The sequence below is a fragment of the Clarias gariepinus genome, chromosome 16, assembly GCF_024256425.1.
Source record: "Clarias gariepinus isolate MV-2021 ecotype Netherlands chromosome 16, CGAR_prim_01v2, whole genome shotgun sequence".
NCBI lineage: Eukaryota > Metazoa > Chordata > Actinopteri > Siluriformes > Clariidae > Clarias > Clarias gariepinus.
This window is the reverse complement of record NC_071115.1, coordinates 15,459,310-15,486,029: the sequence shown is the minus strand read 5'-3', so window position 1 is coordinate 15,486,029 and position 26,720 is coordinate 15,459,310. Positions and strand designations below refer to the sequence as shown.

General features: G+C 38.8%; 1 protein-coding gene across 1 annotated transcript; it reads right to left on the bottom strand.

Annotated features, from left to right (window-relative positions):
• Positions 1-3,273: 3,273 nt before the first annotated feature.
• Positions 3,274-25,877, bottom strand: radil2a (Ras association and DIL domains 2a). Its single transcript, XM_053515301.1, has 16 exons — positions 25,413-25,877; positions 24,079-24,396; positions 23,460-23,695; positions 21,102-21,430; positions 18,349-19,020; positions 18,116-18,153; positions 17,056-17,237; positions 16,410-16,522; positions 13,985-14,204; positions 13,662-13,834; positions 10,485-10,629; positions 9,870-10,048; positions 9,369-9,750; positions 7,454-7,584; positions 6,339-6,478; positions 3,274-4,160 (listed from the first exon to the last, which is right to left on the bottom strand). Exons 1-16 carry the CDS (start codon positions 25,538-25,540, stop codon positions 4,061-4,063), a joined length of 3,486 nt encoding a protein of 1,161 aa, XP_053371276.1. The 5' UTR covers positions 25,541-25,877; the 3' UTR covers positions 3,274-4,060.
• Between the last annotated feature and the right edge of the window lie 843 nt (positions 25,878-26,720).

Here is a 26,720-nt window from a genome sequence, read left to right as displayed (position 1 = left end):
GGGCAGGAAATAAGTCATAACAATGAACAGAACAGATGCAAGACACAGACTAAATTTTATAACAAATTATAAGTAAGAAAACTCATCAGACAACTAAACAAAACCCTGGACGATATTCTTATTTATTAAGATGCACTGTAATTTCCATTGGATTATTATCATTATTTCATAATGCAAGGATGAAGTAGTCCAACCTGATCATATGAATGAAGTACTCGGCTGTAATTTACACACTCATTCAATAACATTTTTAGTCACATTTAGTAACACTGATTGGCTCTGTGCTGGTTCCAGCTCCCTTCTTCTCCATCCTCTTTCTTCTTTGTTTAGAGACATGTTTAACTTGTTGTTTACATTATACTGTAATTATTTAAGTCATTTTAATTGGGCTTGCAAATTGCTGGATAGTCAAACTTTTTTAAAATATATGTTTATTTGACCTATTTACAGTCAAAGCTAGCAACTATTAAAAAAATAATAATTGAGAGGAACTTAGTATAGGCATATCTGAATGTTTGCACACTGAGCCTAATTAGTTTAACCTTGAAAATGATCAAACATGCAGCAGGAAGCAGCACTGAAACACCAAAGCTTTGTTTTATTTAGGAAAACCTAAATGCATTTTCCAGTGTTGTTTTTACTGTAGGCAGTCAGTGGCTTAGTGGTTAGCACTGTCGCCTTGCACGTCCAGGTTCGATTCCCGCCTTGCGTTTGTGTGAATGGTCCATGGGCCCAATAACTGTGGAAAAGTTCATGCAATTATTATGCAGAAACTTTTACTCAAAGTGACCTTTAATAATGGTACTTGGTCTAGGGCACAGAGATCTGCAGAAGTCTAGGGTGCTGGGATGTGAGCTCTAACCCTTTTCAGCAGTAATTCAATTTCAAATTCAAATTTTATTTGTCACATACACAGTCATACACAGTACGATATGCAGTGAAATGTTTAGACAACTGCTTGTTACCTTAAAATAAAAGACTATCAGTAGCTCTGACTAAGTGCTGAACTTTTTATTGTCCAATTTGAACTTGTGGACCTGATGTATGAGAAGTTCGAATTATTGCCCTGTATTAAAAAAATGGAGTGTGTAAAAGTAAGTATGTCATGAGTTATCACACCACTTATTAAATGACTCATTTAACTTGTTCTTTTCTTAGGCACCTCTAGAGGGGGTCACAGTTTCATTCCTCACCCTTTTTACTCTTACTCACTCACTCATTGTCTAGACAGTTTTATCCTGTGTACTGAATTGCAGGGTGTTTGGGGCCTATCCAAGGAGACTTAGGGCACGAGGCAGAGTACACCCTGGACTGGAAGTCAATCCATCACGGGGCACACACACACACACACACACACATTATGAGCAATTTGGGAACACCAATTAGCCCAATCTGCATGTCTTTGGACCCTGGAGGCGCAAGGCCACAGTGCTAAGCACTAAGCCGTCAATGCCTTCAATCACCACTTATTTCCTATGCAATTGCTAAATTTGAAATACTTGAGCGATTAATAGTTTTCTGTGGAACCATTTGTGTTACTCTTAAATCTTATAATTGGATTTCCTGTGGCTGAGGGAAGACTTTAATTCCTGGCATATTTGCCACACTATGTTGTAAGTTTGGTCCTACCTTGTATTGTATGTGTGATTTTTTTTTATGTTTCTGTCATCTTAAATTGGTCTCTCTTTCAGTCGTAAAATTGTTTTCAATTGGATAATCAAGTTTTCATTTTCAGACCAACACTGTCACCATGAAACTATTCTTTTTAAAGCACAGACCTCAGAAAGTTAATTTTGTAAGCGTACTATTGCAACATGCACTCTCAAAAACACTAATTTATCCTTCAGACAATAGACGTTGCGAATCTCTGGTGCAAAATCACTTTTAAATGACAGGGTCAGTGCTTTAAATAAGCAGCAAGCGACAATAGAGAAATAAGACGGAATGACACATGTCTGTTTTTAGTTCCAGCCCACACCTTTGGAATAAACTAGAAGTACCAGTTTTGCAACTGTCGACTGGAATAGCAGAGTCAAAAGGAAAGGAAAAACAGGATGTTAAAGTTCTGACATAATATGCATATTAGATGTAAGGTGATAATCATCCTGATACATATTACTGATCAGTTTTTTAAAAATACTTTCTTTCATCACCTTTAAGGCACTTGATTTAGGTGGATTATTTCATCAGAGATACCAGGCACAAATCTTTTTTGTATATCAAAAAGCTCATTTTTAGATTATCTGACATTAATAATAAATGAATACTAATAATGTAATAATTAATATAGTTTTGTATCAAATTCGGTATTTTTGAATAGGCAATAAATTTGATTGCTCTTAAATAAAAAAGGACTAATTATGTCAGTTATGCAACAACTAAATAATGAGTAATGAGAGACTCACCTTCAAAAAGTACATTTTGATATAATATTCATGTGTCATGTTGGATCCAGCAGACACCAGTCCATCACACAAACAAACCTTCACATCTAAGGGCAATTTAGTGTAAGCAATGTTTTGGGAGGAGGGATGAAATCAGAGAACCCAGAGTAACCAGATTTAGGGAACATGGGGAGAACAATTTAAAATTCAGAACAGACAGGAACCAGATAAGAGCCAGGCATGTTGCAAGTGGCTGACTTAATATAATCTGGAGGCTAAACAGACATTGCTGACAAAAAGCTTTCTAGTGTTTTAGTTATATAGAAAAATCTGATAAAGCAGCCTCCTCTCAGCGATATATTCCACAAACCACCAGGCTGTTCAGACACATGAGACACACATTAAACAGAAGGAATGTTTCTAGAGATGAATCCCCTTCTCTATGTGGCTTCAGCAAAAGTGAGGTACATCAGAGCCACGTTTTTGTAACTGGAGCTTAGAGTCGAAAGCGATGCAGTGGAAACCTCAGCCTTCTATAAATGGTACAGCATAGGGAGACACACCCTTGGCACCCTTCTTCTCAAGTCCTTCACTGGCATGGCGCAAAGCTGCACTCCTCATTTACCCTGCACTTGGCCATTACTTTATTTCTGTCTAATTTAAAAACTAAGTCAGGAATAAATAGGCTTACCACAGTTGGGTGTTGTCCCCAACAATGCCTTTTTAAAAAAAATGTAAACACGCCATAAAGTTCAAAATGATAGGCTGAGATGACTGGAATTGCATTCCAAGATGACAACAGCATTTAAGGCCTCATGACTTGAACCACTTAGAGGATATTCATGTAAAACAAGAAATCTGAATATAACAATGAGCCACTCCATGCAGATTAGAAATGAGCAATATTTATTTCACATGTATATTACATAGAATAGAAAAGAATATAAATATCACCAACAAAATACTTTTCTAACATAGTATTAAGGCTGATGTAACACTGCTTCTCTTGCACTGAGGAAAAAAAATATACCTTTGGATCACATGATGCTCATTAATACCTGCTGTGAAACTGATAAGACTTGTATTTGGAAATTTGATCCATGGATCTGAACATGTCAAAAGCAGTACTTGATACAAGCCAATATTGGTTAACATACACTGAACAAAAAAAACCATGAAATTCTTTTTAACTGATATTACTGTAAGATTGCATATACTTTACATGTCTGTGTATGTAGGATAAGTGTTTGGGTCACTGATGCTAAAACAGGCATCAAAGAATCATCAGGATAAAGTCTGGACTATAGCCATTTACAGACAAAACAGAACATTTAATTGGAACTTTGTAGCATTTAATGTCTACATTAAACATTGACTTTAGGTCATTTGGTATGCTTTTTACATCCATGAACTTATGGTTAAAACTTTCCCCACAGGAACTCCAAATTGCAAACCTATCCTCCTGCATAAACAGGTCTAACTGAAATTTGCTGTGATTCCATTAATACTCCCAGTAAACCATTATTTTTTTTGTTAAAAAAAAGAAACAAAGTCTGAGGACTTTGACCAGCAGCTTGAAAAGAAGTATATAGTTTGTCATGCTACAAAAAAAATAACAAATGTCAAATAGCCTGTGTAGAAAACGTCCAGTGAAAACAGGATAGTCCCCCACTGCTTTAGCATCTGGTGGTGAAGCTCCTGACGCTGCTTCTGGCTTCTGTTTTGGCCACCAGCAACCGCAGACAATCTCCTGATGTCCGGATGATCTCTCTACCACTAGGACAGAAAAAGATGTCAGTGTTATTTTAGAACGTGGTATCTAAGATACAGAAACTGCTTTCCAAAGGAAGCTGAGCCTGTTGGGCCTGAACACCTCCCTCTGCAACTGGATCCTTGACTTTCTGACTGGAAGGCCTCAGTCAGTACGGACCGGGAACTGCACCTCCAGCACCACCACACAAGGCTGTGTGCTCAGTCCCCTGCTGTTCACACTGCTGACTCACGACTGTGTAGCAACGCACAGTTCGAAACACATCATTAAGTTCGCTGATGACACGACCGTTGTGGGTCTCATTAGCAAGAACGACGAGTCAGCGTACAGAGGGGAAATGCAGAGGCTAACGGACTGGTGTAAAGACAACAACCTGTCTCTGAATGTTAACAAGACAAAGGAGATGGTTGTTGACTTTAAGAGGACACAAGGCGACCATTCTCCGCTGAGCATCAACGGCTCCTCTGTGGGAATCGTCGAAATGCACCAAATTCCTGTGTGTCCACCTAGAGAAGGACCTCAGCTGGTCCCTCAACACTAGCACCCTACACAAGAAAACCTTCTTTTAGCGTCTCTTCTTTTTAAGAAAACTGAGGAAGGCCCAGCTTCCACCACTGATCCTGACCACCTTCTATAGAGGGACTTTCGAGAGCATTCTGAGCAGCTGCATCACTGTCTGGATTGGGAATTGTGCCATATCGGACCACAAGACCCTACAACGGATAGTGAGAACAGCAGAGAAGATCATCGGGGTCTCTCTCCCCTCTATTGAGGACATCTACACCACACACTAAATCCGCAAAGCCACCAACATTGTGGCTGATCGGACACACCCCTCTCACACACACTTCACCCTCCTGCCATCTGGAAAAAGGTACCGAAGCATTCGGGCACACACATCCAGATTGTGCAACGTTTTTTTTTTCCACAAGCTATCCGCCTTCTCAACAAAAAGGGACTGGACTGATAAACACACACACACACACGCACACACACAGACATTATCACTCAGCTTAACTCAACTACCTCAAAACATTGAGACTGGACTTACTAATCAACACAAAGCGCAAACACACTGACCTACGCTAACAAACTATCGTACACACCAACCTGTAAATGCTCTTTTGCACAATATTCATTACTGGACTACTTTTTGCACTAGCTTCTTAACTTCTTAATTCTTGTAACTACCTCAACTCATCACCTCAACACCTTATTATTACGTTATGTTGTCGCACTGTCATTTTGTTGCTTTTGTTTGCACATTGCACGTGCACTTTATGTTAAAAAACCCTGTAGATAGTCTTCCTTAGTTAGTTAGTTTCTGTTCATTTATGTTGTAATTTATGTTAGGTCAATCTGTCCTGTCTCTGCTAGCCAGCTAACTAGGCCTCTTAGTTAGCTAGTTTAGCTTTTCTGTTAATTTATGTTGTAATTTTATGTTTAGATGTAGAATTTTAGAATTCTATGTTGCATGTAGCACCTTGGTCCTGGTGGAATGTTGTTTCGTTTCACTGCATACTAACTGTATATGGTTGAAGTGACAATAAGGCCTACTTGAAGTGAAGTTTATGAAATGACAGAACACGTCTGGCTGTAGCATCTGCTTCATCTTCTTCTTAATCATTTTTTTTTACTTATATTTAAATTAAAAAGGATCAATAAAAACAATACTGGATTTTGCTTGAATTTTTGTATGCATGAATGATATTTACTGTATGTACATTCTTCCTTAACTTTAACAATATCCATTCATTTAGATCATATAAGTCCTTTGCACCCACTTCAGTTACATGGGTTAACCATTGGCCTTATTTCATGTCATTTATATATACAGTATGATTTTGCCAGTACTCTTCCACTGATTAACACTTCTGGGTTATAGTGACAAAATGCCATTTCTTTTTTTTCTGCTACCTTATCATCTTGCTTTTATCTGTTTCAGAGGGTTTAAACATTATACAATCACTTTCCAGTTTATTAGGAACAGTTTCTGTTTTCACTTATTGGTAATTTTATAATGTTGGTGGTCTGCAAACTTATCCGTGATTCCTGTCTATTACCTAGGGTCCTTCTTACTGAATAGGTCAAGTATCTTCCTGATTGATTCTGGGCAACAATGATACATTGAGTTCGTGAAGATGTGTAAGTAAGTAAGTAAGTAAGTATGCATGTATACTCACATCTGGTAGTCCATTCCTATGAGACTGATTCCATTTACAGCCAGGATACGATCACCAAATCTGAGTTTCTGGCACTGAGCAGCAGGAGAGCCGGGCACCACAGACTTTACATAAATGCCATTCACCCCCAGTGGAGATTTCTGAGTTAAGAAAACACACAACACAAGCCACAAACACATTACATAAGAAATATCAGTAGGCTGTGAGTTTGTCTCTCTATTATATTACATTTTTTACTGACTGAATATTCCAGGAATTGCAGAGAATCTCAATGTAGCCATAATAATTAATTTCAAATGATTCTTGGCAAGGCTGAAACAAAACTATTTACCTCCTATTGAACACTTTCTTCTAAATTGTTCAATAGGAGGTAAAACATGCTGCAGACCTCCACGGCATACTCCGTCATCGGCAATCTCAAACGGGTTGGGTAACATTGCAGCTCTCTACATCCACACATATGGGACCACTATAGTGCCTAATACAGCCAACGATTATTTTTAGGTACGACAGCTGCTGAGCAGCCACGTTTTAAAACCATTAAAGCTAACGGCAGTCATGCAAGGCGTTCATAAACAAAGATCCAGTGTTTTGCGTCAAAGTGGGTTGCCAGGGGATCTCTTTTGACCTATGCCAGATTACTTATCCTTCACCTAAACAAAGAATCTGACATGGATGACAATTGGGAAGTTTAGTTCCTCATGGTACAACTCATTAAAAATTCTTATGCCAGTAAGATTATCCTGCTAGGACATGAAACTTATATTCGGGAAGTGGGAAAAAAAAAAACAGCCGTAAGACTTGATTTATGGCCACATCCAAAATGGCACAAACAAATGTGTAAAAGCTATTTAGAAATATTTAGACAAACCAATGTGTGTGCAACCTGTATTAATTATATTAATTAATTAATATAATTATTAATGATTAATTATAAACTGCCAGTATTTTTAGGTTATTTATCCCCCCCTTTTTTGGTATTTGGAGTACATTTACATTATGTGATGTATGTAGTGTCTGTTGTTATCACCTCATTATTATATTAATAGCCATAAGCGTCTTTAATCCTGTTCTTAATAAAAACAAATTACAATGCTTTTAAAGGTTTTTCTCACCAGTCCGTCCACCAGCGCTAGGCCGAGCCCATGAGGTCCTCTTGACACTTCAACCGCGAACACCTCATCTCTCTCGTCCTCATCATCTTCTATTTCTCTCATCTCGACTGCATTTCCTTTAAGACCGTTCTCTATAGAGTAACACAATCACAACTCTCTATGTTAACAGGTTATTCATGTGGTTTGGACTTAACTGAAACATTCAGTCTTTTATGTGGCAACGTATAGGCTGTAATTTTAATGTATTAATGTATTGGAAGTCCTTTGATCAAATATGAAGGCCTATAATTTTTGTCAAGAGACTGAGCTAAAAGAATTTTGTACTAGTTTCTAAAAAGTTCTATTTAAGGTTGAAAGATATAAAAACAGAAAACGCTCAGCTTTCTATTTGTATTTTTATTAAAATGCTCTTTATTCTGCATTTTCAAATTGAGCCCGACAAGTTCAAGGGAGATTTTCCGTAAACCTCAGGCATTCGAACCATCGGTCACATGCTGTAATGGGCTAGACAAGCAAGAGCATAGAAGCATGAAACTGCTTTTCCTCTGGATGCTCCTCTGTGATTCTGATGTGCCTCCCCCATCATGATCATCACAACACCACCGGAGCAGCAACAGTAACACCCCCAGCTCTTAAAACTGTTCACACCCCGGACCAGCACCCCAAACAATAGATGTCCTGATTAAGATTCCACCCAGCAACTCGACTGTAAATTCCCATGACGCTTCGTCCACTGATCTTTTTTTTTTTTTTCTTCTGACATCACCACCACCTCTGTTTACTCCATATTATGAGATTAACCCTGTGACCAAAATAGTTAGCAATATGTTAGCAAGGAAATGCCCCGATGTTAAACAGGTGCCTTTGATTAATATGAGGAATCCATAGTTAGTCCATAAAGAGCAGTAAAGAGTTGAAGAAAACTTTCCACCTTGAGGTAAATTATATATTATATTTATATTATATTAAAATTAAACAATTAGTTAAATTACAATTTAAACAAGAATTCTTTGTGAAAGATTTCTGATGCATAATTTCTTCATCAGTAGCTTGAACTACTCATAAGCATGCATTAAGGATTAATCCCCATTAATCACGTGCTAAAGAAACCTGAAATCCCGAAATCCAGTTGGAAGAAAAAGCCTATTGTGTTTACTTTTCATGACCGGCTGAAAGGTTTAGCCTGAGCAAGTGTCAAACATACAAAACGAACCATTTTGTATTATCTATTAAATATAGCTGCACTCATAATAATATAATTACAAGTACAGATTTACAGATATGCTCATTCCATGGACACGAAAGGCCTGTTCGGGAATTTTATCTGCATTGTTAATCCTTCCTTAATGTGACGGAATGTACTGAATCATCGAGGTGGAGGAGCTCAACCCATGGTGACAGGAGCTAATTGGGCTCGTTCCTCATGCTCTTTGCCTTCTCAATAATAACACCAATCAGAGCCAGAGCACACAATACCCCACGTATCGCATCCATCCCCCGCATTCCCGCATGACCTCACCACTCCGGCTGCCAAAAACAATAGACCCAGGGAGGAGACGGCCCATCCTTTGAACTTGTTGAGCACCCCACAGAGAGAGCATGCCTCAAGCATTCTGTTTCCAGTCCAGCATGACAGCAATAGAGAAGATAGCTTGGAAAAGGAAAGTTTGAGAAATGATACTTCAGGTCATTTATATTAATCGTTATACTGGGCAGAGGCCTGTAGTCAAGTGCTTGCTCGTGTTTTCCTGCTATAGTACTCCTGCCCTCCAGCTGTAGGTCATGGATTTAAAAACTGCTGTAACTGCTTGTCTTCTAACACAGGATTTTTTAAAACAGGAATTAATCCAAACCCTGTGCATGGAATAGTTTGCTTTCAACTACTGTGTTTAAAGCTAATCAGATAATGGATTACCTTTAGTGTTTTGTTTTGCCTCTTCTTGTAGACTGGCCTCAAGTTCAGAAAGCTCCAGTCCTTGAGGTGTGTTGGGTGGGGTGAGTAGGCAAGACGGGTCCAAGGCCAGGCTCTTGTGTGAGCAGAGGTCCGTTTCTCCAGGCAGGCTGTTCTGGAGCTCCAGGCTCTTTAGCTTCTGAGATAAGAGCGCTTCACATGAACCTAGAGCACTGTGGAAGCCCCTGAGCTGAGGAGGTGAGGCAGATAAGCATTGTTGTTGCTCCTTCAAATAACCACATCGAACGGTTGGACTGGTGGCTTTCATGTATCCAGAGCACTCCAGTTCTAAGCTGGATGTGGAAGATACTACTTGTGCATCTTCCAAAAGGTTGGTGCTGTTGTCCTTATAAAAATAAACAGATATGAAAAGCATGTTAATTAGGATGAGCAAGCACAACCAGAATCATGCCTTACCCTGGACTAAAGTTTATAGAAAGCTAAAGCAGTGAGTATGAGATGTACCTGCAGTGGTCGGAATTCATTTTGTGTCTTGTTGATAGGGAGGGTTTGGATGAACTCCTGCAGGCTCTCAAGGTGGGACAAGAAAGCAGGCTCTGTGATGGACTTCCCAAGCTCCAAGTGAAAGGTATTGTTCGGTAGGATAAGTGGAGGATGATTGTCAAAGCTCTCCAGAATTTCAGCTAGATAACAAGATACTATTTATTATACTACTATAGACACAATATATAAAACAAGCTATATGTACAGTGATAAATAAGCTATTCTCTATAAGCCAAGGTCTGCCAAGGGGGGATGATGATGTGAGTTCCCTAACATGATCCAAAGATACTAGTTGTGAGAGGTGAGGGTGGTACATTAGACTAAGCGTGCCACCCCTACAGGACAACAACAGACTTGGCAGTTAACTTGTCAGTCAGCCACAGGGAACAACTTTCAAACGACAAAAAGGGTGAGAGAGAGAAAAGCATAAAAGAAAGAGGATCCTGTTTGTTGGCACCTGGATACACCATTCCTCCTCTTAACTCAGCCCTCTAGAACACATTGGCACAGGTTTTTTTTTTTTGTGTGTGTGTGTGTGTGTGTGTGTGTGTGTGTGTGTGCGTGTGTTGGACTTACAGGTTTGGACAGCAGATTCAGCTTCGTCTGGGGAGGGAGTCCAGCTAGAAGGACAAGCCTTGCTGGAGTTGTATTCTCTCAGCATATGGTGAAGTTGCGCTGGATGGAGGTGAGGGAATTCGGCTCTAAGGGACAGCCAGGAGGTCTACATACAGACAAAAATAATAATTAATTAAAGACAGTATTACAAAAATAATTTATATATATATATATATATATATATATATATATATATATATATATAAACATACCCTTGTGTGCTTTTTGGTATCTTTTGTTATTTTATTGTCAAAGAGCATGAAGTACAGTCAAAAAGCACCATCCTCTCCTTCTGCTACAATAAATCTTTCTATTTATACATGCAGTGTAAACATCTTCTGTTACCTACCCATAATCAACCCTGACACTTTTCTTCGCTTACAATGAACTCACTAACACAAAGACACAACCTAAACTGAGGACACTTATGTTTTAGGGAGTGTTCGGAGGTCTGTGCTGAATATAAACAGACAAGGTGATGACTGGGGCACTTCACAGGAACAGTTGCCTTAACATGCCAACCTATCATCAGATCTCTTGAGAAAAGCTCCCTTTCACTTACACCAGTCAGCACATAGAGTGGAGGCTGTTGTGCAGGAGCTTTAATCACATGCTCTAATTGACAAATTGTAGGTTGGTCTATACGAGTATCCACTTCTTCAGAGGAATGAATATGATACATACTGTACTTATACCTGACCACAATTATAAACTAATGAATATAGGTTGGTGTGTTCTTTTGTCTGAGTTGAAAGCAGCTACGTGGCTCCTCTTTATAAGCTGTGGTTTAGGGTTGGGATTTGTGTAGAGAATGTTGCACTTTCTATTATATGGAGCCTAAACAACAGAACAACACACAGAATCTTTGGGTAATCTCAGCAAATCATTGCTAATGCCAAATGTAGCACCAGCGTCTCATTGCTAATGCCACTGATGTGTAAGGCAGCTTTGGAAATAACAGATGTGAAAAGGGTGACGCATATGTGGTTGAGCACATTGCTGAATTACAGACAACCACAAAATGCCCAAGCTTCATGGGTGGAACAGTTAAAGCCAGCCTCCTAGCAACTGGTCCACTCAACTGTTTTTTTTTTCCCGGAGCTCAGCAAGACAGTTTCTGCTGATATGCAATACTGTACCGGGTTATGTTCAGTGACATGTAAGATGGCACAGATCAACCATATTTAAAAACAAACAGGTTTAATGGCGTAGCATTTGCAAATACATACATATGCATATCACTTTATCCCAAAAATGACCATACTCATTCTTTGAGAGGAATTATCTCCTAAAAATTGAGTTCAGGTTAAGGATTAGGGCATTGTACAGAAAACTCAACTGTACCGCAGGTTAAAACAGATTAGGGCTACATGTGAATAAAAAGTTGAGATCTTACTGGTACTCTCACTCACTCATTGTCTACACCACTTTATCCTGTATTCATGGCCAGGGGGGTTGGGGTGTTTGGGGGGGTTCTGGAGCCTATCCCAGGACCAATCCATCGCAGGACACGCACACACACACTTATTCACACACTACAGGCAATTTGGGAACGCCACTTATCCTAATCTGCATGTCTTTGGACTGTGGGAAGAAACCGGAGTACCTGGAGGAAACCCACCAAGCACAGGGACAACATGCAAACTCCCTGCACACAGAGAGCCAGAGACGGGAATCAAGCCTGGCCAGGACTCAAACCCGGATCCTGGAGGTGAAAGATGACAGTGCTAACCATTACACCACCGTATTGTATAAATAAGTATTTGGACAGCAACACCATTTTGTGATTCTATGAGTATTTTCTTTAGTTGCCTTGTTTCTTAGTGCATTCATTCTTTCTAAGAATGCACAAAATTGTTGATTTAGTAGCTCAATGTTTCTGCTCCATGCCGTCTGATCTGTTTTTTTTTTTTTTTATATATCAACCAAATGATGGCCTCCTTCACTTGCATTTGATGCTTGTTCATTGGAACCAAAGAACTACTGATGCAACACTTGGAATCAACTCCAGTACTCCTTGATTTGTAAGAAACAGAAGACACCATCAAACAGCTTAGCAGTCAGTTGTCCCATTACTTTTAAGCATATGAACAACGAGGAACAGTATGATATATAGGTTCACGGGTTAATGACTTTATTTCAGATCCATTGTGGTGGTTTACATTTACCAAAAATTGGGTAACTGTCCAAATGCTTTTTTTAGACACTGTACCATAAGTATCAGGGGACGATTAGTCATTTATGTTTCACAAATGGTAGACAAGAGTCAAGGTCAATCATAGTATGAGCTCATTTACAGCCCCTCCCTGGCACCTCTCCGACCTCACTTCCTCAAAGAAAATAAAGCAATTTGACAACCCCTGTAAATCTGTTACAGCACGGATGTGTCCTGGTGTCACCTTGTAACTTTTTGTGTGGTCCTATTAACATGATCACTTCCTGCAGTTGTGATCCGTCATGTGAAACCGCACAGGAAAGCTCCTTTAAGTAACACACTTACACAGCATTATAAGTTAATATCACAAGTCAGCCTCACTATATTTTATTTACATGTTTGAGATCAGAGGGTGGTTGTTCGCCCTCAGTGTTCTGTGCCATCTGTTTTCCCAACAGAGTAAATAATGAATTAGTTGCATGAGCAATATTTAATTACATCACTCAAAACACAACGTGGTCCAAGTCTTTATGTAATAACTACACTTACTGCGTGCCGCAGCATGCCTTTTGGAGTATCATTCGGATGACGTCAGTATTAATACACTCGCGTCTTAGCTTTGGCACTCTCTGTGTCATATAAGAAGGGTACAAAGTGTACTCCAGTCATAAGGAAATAAATATGCATGAACTTTGTTATCAGAAGAAACCATGCGGTTATGTCATAATATATTGGACCTGGCACCTCAATTGAGTCACTTTGTTGTTGTTCCTACATGATCAGTGAAATATGGGGCTCAATACAATATCTTTGTAATTACAAGACACCTCAAGGGCTTTAGCGTAGTCTAGCTACAAGATGCTAAGTGAGTTTTACTGAAAATTTCCCCCAAATAGGTTTAAAATCCATGGATTAGTTATTCAAGAGCAGGTACAGTTATTTAGGTGAAAAAAAAAATCTATTCTAAGTACATAAAGTCTGACCTGTAGCAAATTCTCCTTTGGGGTGGCCAGTAGGTTGACGGCTGAGGAGAGTTTCTGGAAGAACTCCGCAGCCAGATCTCCCAAACCAACACTCTGGGTCCAGTCTATCACCAAATCTAGGTTGGCTCGGATCTGTACTCCTCTGGACCACTGATAGAACCCACCTCCCGAACCTTTAAAAAGAACGAAATTCACAGATAATAATTTTTCACTTGAATAATTAGTATTGGTGCAGACACTCGTCACTCTTTCGCAGCTGAAATAAGGATGCTTAATGCAACATGTGTCTACATACAGAATGTTGTGCATTGGACAGCACTCACCTCTCTCCATAAGGATGTTGAAGAGTGAGGCATTGGTAAAGAAGAAGAGATAGGCCAGGAGCTGTGAAGATATGTCTGAGTGCACATTGAAGGTGTTGAGCAGCTGTAATGCCTCCTTTAGGACATCCAGGATGTTGCTGACACCCGCAGGTATACGCAGCTGTCCGTTCTCAGAAAAAGGATTACTGTCTAGCAATCCTGGCAGCACTGAATACAATCTCTGCAAAAATATATATGGAGATAATCAAGGATACGTTTTACATTGTATTTAACATTTGGTATATAATATAGTGATAAACACACAATTAGGAATGTAAAGGTACAGCCTTATTTTTTTTTTTTGACTAAGAGAAAAAGGGAACAAAAGAGTTTCCTCCCGAAAGTGCTAAATAAGTATTTCATGACATCATAATGTGAAGTCTCTGCCACGGAAATGTGTGTGTCTATGGAAATTTTGATATATTAGACTGTGTGCTTCAATAGAGTATAAACATGTAATTTGCTGTTCAGAAAAGTAAGTCCTACATTATAAATGTAACCGTCAAAAATACAAACAGTGTATTAAAAAAAGATACCAGATAGTTCTATATCAGTATTCTTAGGAGTATAGTGAGATGCAGAATCTACTCCAGGCATTGTATGTTCTATCTGAGTTCACAGGAAACACGGCACAAGCAAGCTTCCTTTCAGCGTACAGATTGGGGTGGCTCTGGGAAATGTCTCAGCCACGACAGTCCATTGTTACAATCACACTAAAGGTCTTGAGCGTTGACAAGATAAGAAGCTACTCCCAGTCTCATGTATATACCCCACTGACCCAGTGACTACATTTGCAGATAACAGACAGCAGTTATGATAGCAAATACAGGCTACAATGGCAAACAGATTAAGCTTTTTAATGCAAAAGTGATTAAAGCGATGCAGAATTAATATGGTTCCTGTGGGAGGAAAATCTTAGAGTGTACAGGAAACATGGAGGGAAGTTTTGTGCTTAAACACAGGAGTATAGCACATTGTGGCTTGGCTTGCTTGCCTGCAGCAAGATGTAGGAGTAAAAATGTGTCCCTGAGACCTTTCTACCTTATCTGATTTGAATTGTCACTGATTTGCTTTTAAAAGTACCCACTCCTGACCTGCTACAAGCCAAGTTGGAGAGGGTAAATCACTTTAAAGAAACACTTTATAAAGCACTGTTGATAATATATATATATATATATATATATATATACTGTATCTCAACATCAACATGAAATCACAACGACGTCACATTAAGGCTTATCCAGGACATAGCCAGGATTGACACACTATTAACATTTTAGTACAAAAAAAGAAGCATGTGATCTTTCTATACATATTTGTACAACCCGCGTTACTGGCGTTATAACCAGACTGACAAAAAAATGTTGGCATTACAACAACCTGGCAACTGGTTTATAAATTCTAGCCTCACCCCAGGTTTACTTGAGTCACCACACATCAACACAATATGAAAGCAGAAGCTGTTTTCCTCTGAGCTATATCTGTTAAATATTGTCCCAGTGAGATGACCATTAACTCCAAAGCACTCAGTTATATTTTAAATCACTCTGGTTTGTAATCGTCTCCAGTTCTCTGTGCTGGCAGTTTGGTAATAACGGCAGTTCTTTTTCCTGAGTAGGAAACATCAACTGAGCTTGAGGCACTGTTAGGGTTTATGTTCATAAACCACAGCTGCTTCCCCATTCCCCTATAAAAGCAGGTGACTGATGAGCCACTCTGTCCTTCCTGTTCACTCTCACCATGTTACATGTCTCACCACTCATCAGGACAGAACGGGCAGTGGGGTGCACACCTTTCTGGCAGCGAACCAAAAACTTCAAAGGAAGCAGCTGTCCAAGTTATTTATTTTTGTGGCTGCGTAGGCAGAACCAGCATAGTATCCAGTTTCCACTGTCCAGTTAAGCAAGTGTTTCTCAGGTGTGGTTATGAGCAGTGAACGTCAGAAATCTGGTGTTTATGGCGCTTGTTGTTTAACCACATGTGCAAAAACAAATACTATATAGTGTTTAAGACTGTTTAACTCTCAAAAATTATCAAATCAATATCGCCAAAGGAAACCTGAGCATATGATTATATAATTTTTATCTAAAACATACCTAACATTTTTAACATGAAGAAATCTAAAGCGAAAGTAGTGTTAAAGAAATGTTTTGCGCAATGAATTCCAATGAATGCACAATGAATTCCAACCTTGAGAGAATTCAACAGACCATCTATTTGTTTTCCATTCCAAAGAAACAAATTGAAAAATAGTACCACACACACTAATCCACAGTGCCTTGTTATCTAATCTGGCTATATGGGACTTATGGTAAAATGGCAAATGGAAAGGTCTGTATGAGTAGGTATGTGCAAGTGTTTGTGTGTGTTATGAGTATTTGCTTACTCTTGTAAGGTAATAGACAGTCTGCTGGAAAGTGAACATGATGACTTCCTCTAGGACAGTCATGGCCTCCTCACTGGCATTACGTGTCGACAGGATCTGAGAATTTAACAATTCTGAAAAACAACAGGCATGTCATTAGTATGATACAGTAAATCCCTTCACATTCAGATTACAAAAGAATTTAAAAAATGAAAAAAATGTTCTTAAGCAACTTAAGAACATTAGTGCAGGAATATGATGATAATATAACAAATGTATAACAACACTTTTAGCAAAAATATCTTTGATTTGATCATGGCATTTCAGTACCATTTTTTTATTCCTATGTTTGTTTAACCAGGCAGTTAACCAGCTGTCATTATACATATTCTTCATATTTATACAATGCTGCAAAACTGGCAAAAAACAACATATCAACTATATACAGCAATATATGGTATTAAGAAACCTTAAATATTGCTATAGAAAATAAACAATAAACACTTCTAAGACATACTTCAGCAGTATAGTGTTGTATATTTTGATCCTGAAGATAAAAAAAAGTTAAACTTTGGATACCGTTAATTAATCAAGCCTTATTATTTTAAGTTTCACAGACAAGCCAATAATCAATTTGTAGCAGCAAAGTTAAGTTTAGATAAAGTACCTTTGTCCTGCTCTTCATCTTGCTGTGTCCATGGCAGGAGCAGGGGCACGTCATGCTGAATGAAATGTAACAGTTCAATGGAGTTGGCCATCCATAGCACGAGAGGCTGCAGGCCTGGGATCAGCTCAGCCATGCTCAGCAGACAAATAGATTCCGACTCTGGCTGCCCATCTCCGGCTCCACTACAGCAAAGAAAAAAAAGGGAGGGGGGACACTATTTTAAACACACTCGTGACATCAATATACATTAGTCTATACTGGAAAAATCTCAATAAGCAAGTTGCAAAATGCTGTCTTAATAGTTTATACATATATTCACTGCCTGTTTAAAATAAGTCTTTATAGGAGGGTGAAATTATTGGCCTGCATCAAGCAAAGAAAAAACTAAGGTGACTACTGAAATTAAATTAAGAACCCCTAATCATATTATTATACGCTGTAAGGATGATGCTGAACCGTCAGCTCAATGGAAGAAATGTGGTCAGGAAAATCACAAATGAGATCACGTAAAGGCTCGGGGTTTAGCCATGTTTAATAGTGGAAGTAAAATTATTTCCACACACAACTTGAGGAGAACTCACATGATTGAGAATAAACAGCTGTGTGGCCATAAGAAAAACCCGTGATACTAAGACTAATTAGGAAAAAGGGTTTGAATTTGCCTGGGAACATAAAGTTTAGATGTTCAAAGAGTAGTTCTGGGAGCATGAAGAATCTTTTTCATACATGAACTGGCCACCACGTTGCTGTAATCAAAGCTAGAGATGGTTGAGCAAAGTTTTAGAATGGTCAGGCAGTGTATGAGACGAGTGAGCTGTATATTGGGTTTAAATGCAGTAAAGACAGGGAAGATGAATAGACCCTTTGCTTAGAGTAATATTAAAACTATCATTTTAAGACATCTAGACATTTTGTTTCGGCACTTTAATTAGAATATAAGACATAACGACCAAGCTGAATATAAAAAATTTTTATAACTTACATGACTTAAAAATATATTAGAAAGTGGCTCTAGCAGTGATTAAATAGAAAGAAATTATATATTTAAAAAAGCTCTTACTTGTCTGGCTGAAGCACTGCAAGCTCTTTTGTACTTTCCTGTGAAAGAAAAAGAAAGCAAAACTTAATTTACAGGTTTTTTGTATGCTAAATACTTTGTTCAACTTATAAACAAATGAGCATGGTTCATGCTGTGTCATGATCTAAAGGCTGATAACACAAAGCAAACCAACGCTATCTACAAGATATTGGAAGATCTGTATTTTTTCTTATCCTTTCTAAATTCATACCCACCAACATGGCAAGCTGGATCTGGTTTGCGATTTGGAGCAGCAGTTTGCGGAAGTTTGTCATCTCCCAGCTAGCAGCAGAATGCTGAATGCATAAACACAGCAGGAAGGCTGGAATTAGTTTGGGCTCGGGTCCTCTGGGGTCCACCATGGTGATGATCTTCTCCAGCACCTGGTTCTCTTGGTGCAGTTCATAGGTAAGGGATAGCACTCTCTGGTCAGGATCCCTCCAGCAGGCTGGGACCCTCCTTCTGGTCCTGTGCCTTGTTACAGAGGAACCACGGGGATTACAGGGTGAGGCTAAAGCTGGGGGAGAAAGACCAGCCATCCAGGTAGGTATGCGCTGGACATCAGGTGCTGTGGGATCTTTATACATGAAGAGGTAATGCTGGCCCAAGCCTATTAGATCCCCAGGAAATAATTCGGCTTCATCCTTTAACTGCACACCGTTGTGGGTTATGGAGGCTCCATGGAAAGGTTTGAGTAGGGTTGCAGTTCTCCTGCTACCCTCAGCTTGAGTTCTAGGAAAATCCATGTGCTGAACCCAGCAGTGTTGGGGGAGCACATCAGGTGCATAGAGCACCACATCCACCTTTAACCGCTCGCCATCTTCACCGTGTCCAGCACAGCAGCCAAATACACAACTGTTCCCACTCATCAGGTAGATCACAAAGTCCTAGAAAGAACCAGATGCACAACTTTTACAGTTTTATACAAAATGACTTTATTAAATTAGATCCTGATGTTTAAACATCTTCAGATTTTTTTATGATTTATCATTACAACCAGTTAAGCAGTGTACATGATGCTATTATATATCCATTGCTAGTGGACTTTTAATATTTCTTACAAATGGATGTCATTATAAAAGAACACACAATGAATTCATAGGCAAGTTCACAAACAGCTAGCAACGCTTCCTCAACCTGACTAATTGGATGTCCGTGTGATTTGTTTTATACAGTTTACAGATCTTGGCACCAATGAGACCAGACTTTAGCTTTAACTGATATTAGATGATCTTGTCAACTATTATTTTATTATATTAATTTATTCATATTCATTGAAAACGTAAAATGTGAAATATGAAATAAAAACCCAAAACTGACTCAGTACTCTTATCATGTAGCTTAGAGTTCAAACTACTTAAGGATTTGTTTGGCCTCAGCCAACCTTGGTTTAAACACACAAAGCAGAATACTTCCTGCAACAAAATTACAGGTAGGAGTGTGGCCTCATCCTTCAGGAATGTTAACTCTTGTTTACAGTATGAGCAGCCCTTAGACAACACACACACACGGATATAATCATAACATAATCAATTCAGCAAGGTCAAACACACACACTGTGGTGGGCATGAATACATCACCAATAACTGCTGCGTTAAAAAATAACTCAGGCCGGGCCGTGTTTCCCAGTGCAACACGGACCCATATCAACCCACGCAAGCACACTAGCACGCCCACACAGGGCTTTGCACACTCAGCAGCCTTCACAATGAAGAACAAACAGGGCAGTGACAATTTCCTTCGCCTAGAAGTGGGCTTGGCTACACTCTGGAAAGTTCAGAAAACAAATTCATCGCAGAAGAGAATATAAGCACAAGATCATATTATGAAGCAATGCTGTTTTTTTTTCTTTTCCTTTTTCTGTTTAAGCAACAAAGAGGAAGTAATGGAGCAGTGTATATTGGCTTGCGATGGGAAAAAAATGTGTTTGTGCAGGTGCTTTATTATTCACTCTTTGGGAAACCTGTAATCTGTCAGATCTTGGCACAAGATCCAACACATAGAGAACATTCCCGTCAAGAGTTCTGCCAGATGTCAGCTTGGCTCAAATGCAGTGTCTTAAGCTGAACTTCCCACCCCTGCGTGATAGGTGAAACCTTAATATCACAACTGCCACAACAATATCCTTACACATGCCTGTTTGCCTCTTCATATTCGACACTCCCACTTCCAGTACGGTCGTATAAGGTCATATAATGTTGCCTTTAGATATTAACTTATTATTAATAAGCCCAAAGGCAAATGCAAGAGCTTCTTTCTTTTTCACCACTTTCTAGGACGATTGTACAGAAATAAATATCTGGCCATCGGGTATTATGGTTGCTATGCAGTGCATCTGGTTACATTACAGACTTGGCTCGGTTACCTGGCAATCTACAAGATGACAAATACACTAGTAAAAAGTGTGGCATTTGCATGAAGGCAATTTAGGAAGGTGATATGTTTAAACAGAGTGAACAGATCATGACGTGAGACAATTTAACAGACTAAAATAATAAAGCGCTATTGCATCACTCTATCTAGATAGAGATAAAGCAAACAATAATGGCACTTGTTCTGGTTTGCAGGTATTCAAGCAGGATTATGTGTAAGGTATAATGCATACCTCCAAAAGAAATACATATAATTTGAAAAAAGTGAAATTTAATTTTAAAATATGATTATATTTAATGATCACATTTTAATTGTAAAAGTTAAGATTTAATTCTTCAGGATGGATATTTCTATTCAGTCTAAAAGAATGTAGAGATGTTTGATACCATAGTTTAAAACTTTTTAATGGTTCATGCATTCGTGGTGATAAAAACACCTTCACCAAGCTTTGTGGGATTACTCACTGCTATAGCAAAATCACAACCTGACAGAACAAATGGTTACCTCTGAATAGTATCCATCAAACTGTCTCACACTGCTTAACATTGAGTCAAATATGATTTTTAAAAAGAAATAAAGCATAAAAGAAGCTTACTTGTCTGTGGCTGTAGCCTTGAAGGAGAAGAAAATAGGGAAAATCAAATGGTGGGTGGATGGAATATTGTGTAGTGTTGTCATCACTACTCTCCGTCTCTTCCTTCTCTGTGATAAGGTGTCCCTCCAAGTCTGCTTCAGCCTCTGCATTCTCCAGTAGAGTGCCTACTTTATTCGCCCTGGAGGCCTCCTTACCCATGGCAGAAAGGTCCATATCACTCAGGCTCCTCCAGATACCAACACCGTCCATATTTCCACTGCTCCCATCCACAAAAAGTGACGTGACCCTCGAATGTACTTTCTGTTGCTTTCGCATTTGGGCATTGAGGCCTGGAGATAAACATGACAAAAAGGGGAGAAAGGATTAGTACTGCCTCTCCTTTGTAAAGAAAAACACTAATAATAAAACAGCTTATGGGAATATTTTGGACAAATATGAGGGCTGAAACTTGTAGAATATGTTCAGATATAAGCCACGCTGGCTTACTGGTTAGCTCTTTCGCCTCAAGCCTTCCGGATAGGGGATTTGAATCTCGCCCCTACACTGTGTGAACTGAGTTTGAATGTTTCCCATGTGCTTGGTGGGTTTCCTCCAGGTACTAAAGACATGTTTGGTAGGCCTTCACAAATTAGCCATATGATATAAGTGTGTGCGCTTGTGCCCTGCTCTAGGATCACACCCCATCCAGCATGTACTCAGCCTTTTATCCTGAGCTCCCTGAGGAAGACTCCAAGCACCTCACAAAAAAATGGATAGATAAAAAAAAGTATATTTTTATCTTTTTTTAAATGCGTTGGATCTATCATTGTTATCTTCGAGGAAATCCTGGTTATAACAAGCATATCATATTGGCAAAGATAATTTGAGGAAATCAAGCTGAAGCAACATTATAGCTTTAACATATTGTATGCGTTTTAGTAATTCCCAACAACAATTTCGCCAGCGTGAGTGAGAGAAGTGCAGGAAATCCATAAAAAAACGGTTCACTTCCACCCGAAACAATCTGTGTGTGACCAAACACAAACACCATTCAGCTTAACCCCGGAGACATTAAGCACCATGGAATGTTCAGAGGCCATGCTTTCACACCGAGGGCGTTATCAGCTATGGAAGTGGGCGTCTGTCCGCATTGTTGTGCACAGAGCCAGCGGTGACAGGTCTCTCTGGTCTCTGCTCCACCAGGGAGCCTAGAGAAAACCCTAAGTTCTGTTCCAAAGACAACATGGTCAAACACTCTCCAGAGCGCAGGAAACAAGCTTAGATGGAAAGGAAAACAACCAGTCACTACACATGTTCTTGGTGCTTAGGCACAGCCGGAAAGCCCAGGGTAAAAAATATGGTTCTATCCCAATAAAATACTTTAAAGAAAAAAGATATCGTGGCCATCTGTACTCTTGTGAAAATAGGACCATGCACAGGTAAGCACAGCAAAATAAAACTCAAACACTAAAAGCTATTTTTATCTATATTCTAAGGAAGTCAATGAGAATATATGGAAAAAGGCACCTATTAAATACTAAAATATTCTGAGCAACTGGGTCAGTGTGTCATGATAATAGTCACATAACTCCTACTGATATATTGTCAATCTTTTTTTGATACTTTTACAATTATAAAAAGTCACAATTTAATGACAATGGACTGATATCAAATTTTAAGCTTATTCAGAATTGCAGACTAAGCTAATTTCACACAAGACAGGATTCTTCATTTTATTATACATAGTGACCCCTCCTCAGATACTTTTCCTGTCACTGGCATTATACAGATATTGGATTGATAATAAACTATAGATAATTAACTGTTATTGTAAAATATCTGTACTGTACTGGTTAATGTAAACACGTGCCAATGCAATCTTCAGAAGTCTTTCGTTTTAAGCTCAGTGACATATCTTTCACAAAATTCTTATTTTAACGAAGACCAAAGCATGCACCATTAAAGAACAGCTTTTACTATGTGATTTCCCTATTCAACAATTAGGGGTGACAAAGAGTAGAGGAATTTATAGAAAACTAAAACTGGATTATGCTACACTAAAGGTGCCCATTTTCCTTTCTTTGTGACCGGCTAAATATCCATTCAGGTATTTAAAAGTATAATCTATAGTCAAAATGGCAAGATGCATCAGTGGCTGAAATATTAACTAACATTGCAGCAGTAGAAATGAGGCTTTAGGTTTAAGTCATAAAACTGCCACAACGCCTGTGACGACTTTAACCTTAATTCCCTCAGATGTTATGTTGTTCTGCTTCATTTGTAATTTGCTTTATATAAATGCATCTGCCAAATGAATAATGGGATGAAATAAATACGTCTGAATCTCTGGATTAACACCAGTCCATTCTTGTGGATTACCTTCAGTGACTGTATCTCTGTTTTTGGGGTTTTGACCTTCCACATTTGTTTTTTTGTGGAGCTCGAACCTTCTGCAGAATCCCTCTTTGGGTTTCCAAAGGGACTGTAGTATGAGTGGTTTCTCATCGTCACCAATAACCCGAAGGCACTCAGTCTCCCACTGGTGGGATATCCCGGTACGCCCAATTACATCACAGAGGACATATGCATTTGGATCTTCCGTTTCAAGGCAGTATCTGTGAAAGAATAAAATCAACTCACTTTTGACAAAACTATAGTATAGATAAATAGGTAAATTAACTGAAAGTTATTGCGTATTTCATTTATTTATTCCTTCATACATTCATTCATTCAGCTTAAGTAAACACTTTTTTTCCGGAAACAGGGATGTACTTGACCCAGAGCATATCCTAGGCACAAGAAGCCAAAACATTTTAAATGAGACACTAAACCATTGCAGGGTACATGCCTGGGAGAGTAACATGGTCATGGGAAGAATATACCAAACTCCACACAAACAATAACCCAATCTCAAGGTTAAATTATAGACCTTGAAACTGTGCAATGGCGAAGCTACCCACTGTGCCACTAATTGTGTTAAAAGAATAGAAGGATTTACCTCTCTAGAGCCTCTTTAACCAGCTCCCTGGCACTGGAGCGATTTGTGGCCAGCACACTCTTGTAATTAGCCCCTTGGCAGATGTCACTGCCAAATATTTTTAAGATCCCTGGGGCAGACAGTTGACTGGACAGCTCAGTAGGGTCATCATTCAACTCCAGATTTCCTGCAAGACGTCTAGGTTCGCTGTCTCGGAGAAGTGGACTCCGGTTAAACACTGTGGTTAGCTTGTTGTTGTGGCGGCGGATCTTACTTTTGGCTGGCTGTCTGACACCAGTGCTCTCAGTTGATCGAGTCGTGCTTTCAGACGTGTTGGATCTAAAAACCCAAGTGAGGCAGAAGGATAAATTTAAAGACTTGCCACGGCTATGCTCATCTCCACAGACTCCACCAAAAGGAAAATAATTAAAGCATTTATTTAAAAGCCTTCCAAAGACAGATTCCTTTCAACCATGAGAAGATCTTCTATCCTTCAAAGAGCAATTTGTTTTTTAATGCCAGTAATGAAAAAAATAATCCAGCATATTAAAGGTTTACCTGTAAAAAATGTAAGTAACAAACTTGGGAAAAGGGATTTAACATAAAACATTGGTAGAAGTATGTAAAAACCACAGCAACTGGACAGAACCTTCATTAATTTTTCTTATTCAAAGAATAAGGTGAAGGTGGACAAATAAATGTGTAAGGAAAAATGAAAATCATTAGTTTTCATTATGGGCATATGGAAAAGGTGTCTAAGTCCAAACAAACAGTAACCTTATATAACCTTCTTCAGTCTTAAAAGTAATCAGTCATAAAAAAGTAAAAAGTCACAAATCAGAACATTTGTGGATGTTGAAAATTCTATTTAAATGACAATAATAACAGCAGTGTTTAGACTAAAGATTCTGTCAACACACTCAGCAATGTGATTCTTCTTTTGAAAGTACAACTGTAGCAGAGTAATACTTTTTCTCACTATCAAGTGTCACCCAGTAGAGGATGGGTTTCCTTTTGAGACTGCTTCCTGTGTTCTTTTTAATGTTGTCTCTGGAACGTTTTTCTTGCCTCCATAACCTCTGATAAATTATGACAATGCAAAAGGAAAAAAAAGCTAATCTAAATAACATTTAAAATGCTTCGTCACAATATCACCCTTGTCTAGAAAGGACACGTGTGTTCCGTTTATTAATGTAAATTTAGATTGTCATTTAATTGATGTTTTAAACTCTAGTGCTGTTATCTATAACTGCTTTTACTGCCATGCGTTCTGTTGGTCCAGCATTAATATGAAGATGTAAACACGTTTTGATGTCAATCTATATTCAAGTTATATTATTTAAATCATGACTTACTGTACAGAGCCATTGCTGGGCTTCCTTCCCAAAGTTGCAAGGCGTTTTTTCGGGGATCGGATTAATATTCCAATGGGAAACCCGAGCCCTTGCTTGTTAAACTGGTTGCTTCGCTCCTCAGAAATCATTTTTCTCCCAAATGGATCCTCGATCAACTACGTAATGCTTTGATTATTTGTAACAACTATGAAGCCGATATATAAATGCGCATTAAGATCCACTCGCTTGAAGGTTCAGACCGCGCAGGTCCGCTTTGACAGCTTTTTCCATTTCCACTGGCAATTAAAGAGAATTCCCACTACATTCTTGATTTAAAAAAGTATATATACATACTTTTCTGTTCACAAATAAATATTTTCTCCGAGAGAGAAATAAGATTAATGAAAATAAGACTTGTTATATCTGTTAATGAAAAGCTGAACTCCGAGAGTGAGAGAAGTGAAGTGTTCGATGTCTCTGTCGAGAAGTGAGCGTCTGTGTGAGCGAGCGCGTGAACGTGTTTGAAAAAGTCGCGTGAAGAGCTCCAATAGCGCGCGCCCACTATGACGTCACGCCCACAAAGATTCTACGGCGCGAGTGCATTCCTGTGTAAATGATTATACGCATATACATGAGGCTGAATAAACCGATACGTCATGCACTGCTACCGGCCAAGTGAAATATTAATAAAGGAACAGAGGTTTAAGAATACGCGGTGACTAGAACACGGTGTCTCCTAACAGTGGAATCTGGTCTGTTTTGCGGAAAAGGGAAGGGTGGGAAAGGATATCCCTTTGACCTGGGCGAGACAGAGCAACGAATGCAAAGAAATAGAATTCTTTATTTAATCATAACTAAAAACCATAGTCATTTCAGGTGACTTCTATGCCAAGATCAATAGTTGCCGTCTTACCCATACGAGCAGTTTTAGATGCCCAGCTGCATGGAAAGTACACCACCTACTGGACACACCACGTCATTTTCATCTGCCTTAGAATACCATAAACCTGTCCACATTTTTTAGATTTGTTTGTTTTAATTCCTTATCAATTTGTTCTGTTAAATGCTATTTAAAATCACAGCATCAGCTTAACTGCATTTTTAAAAGTTTTTTTTTTTTTTTACAAATTAGATGAGAGCAAAGTCCTATGCAGGACAAAAAACAAACAAACAAAAAAACCCATAAAACAGACGCAAAGCAATGTTACAAATAATCCCATCCCAAAAAAACTAGTTTTCTTAGTAAAAAGTAATTTATTGCTGATTACATGCAAGCATACCATTCTTTAGGGACTGAACAGTTTACATGAAAATACTCTCGCCCAAAAA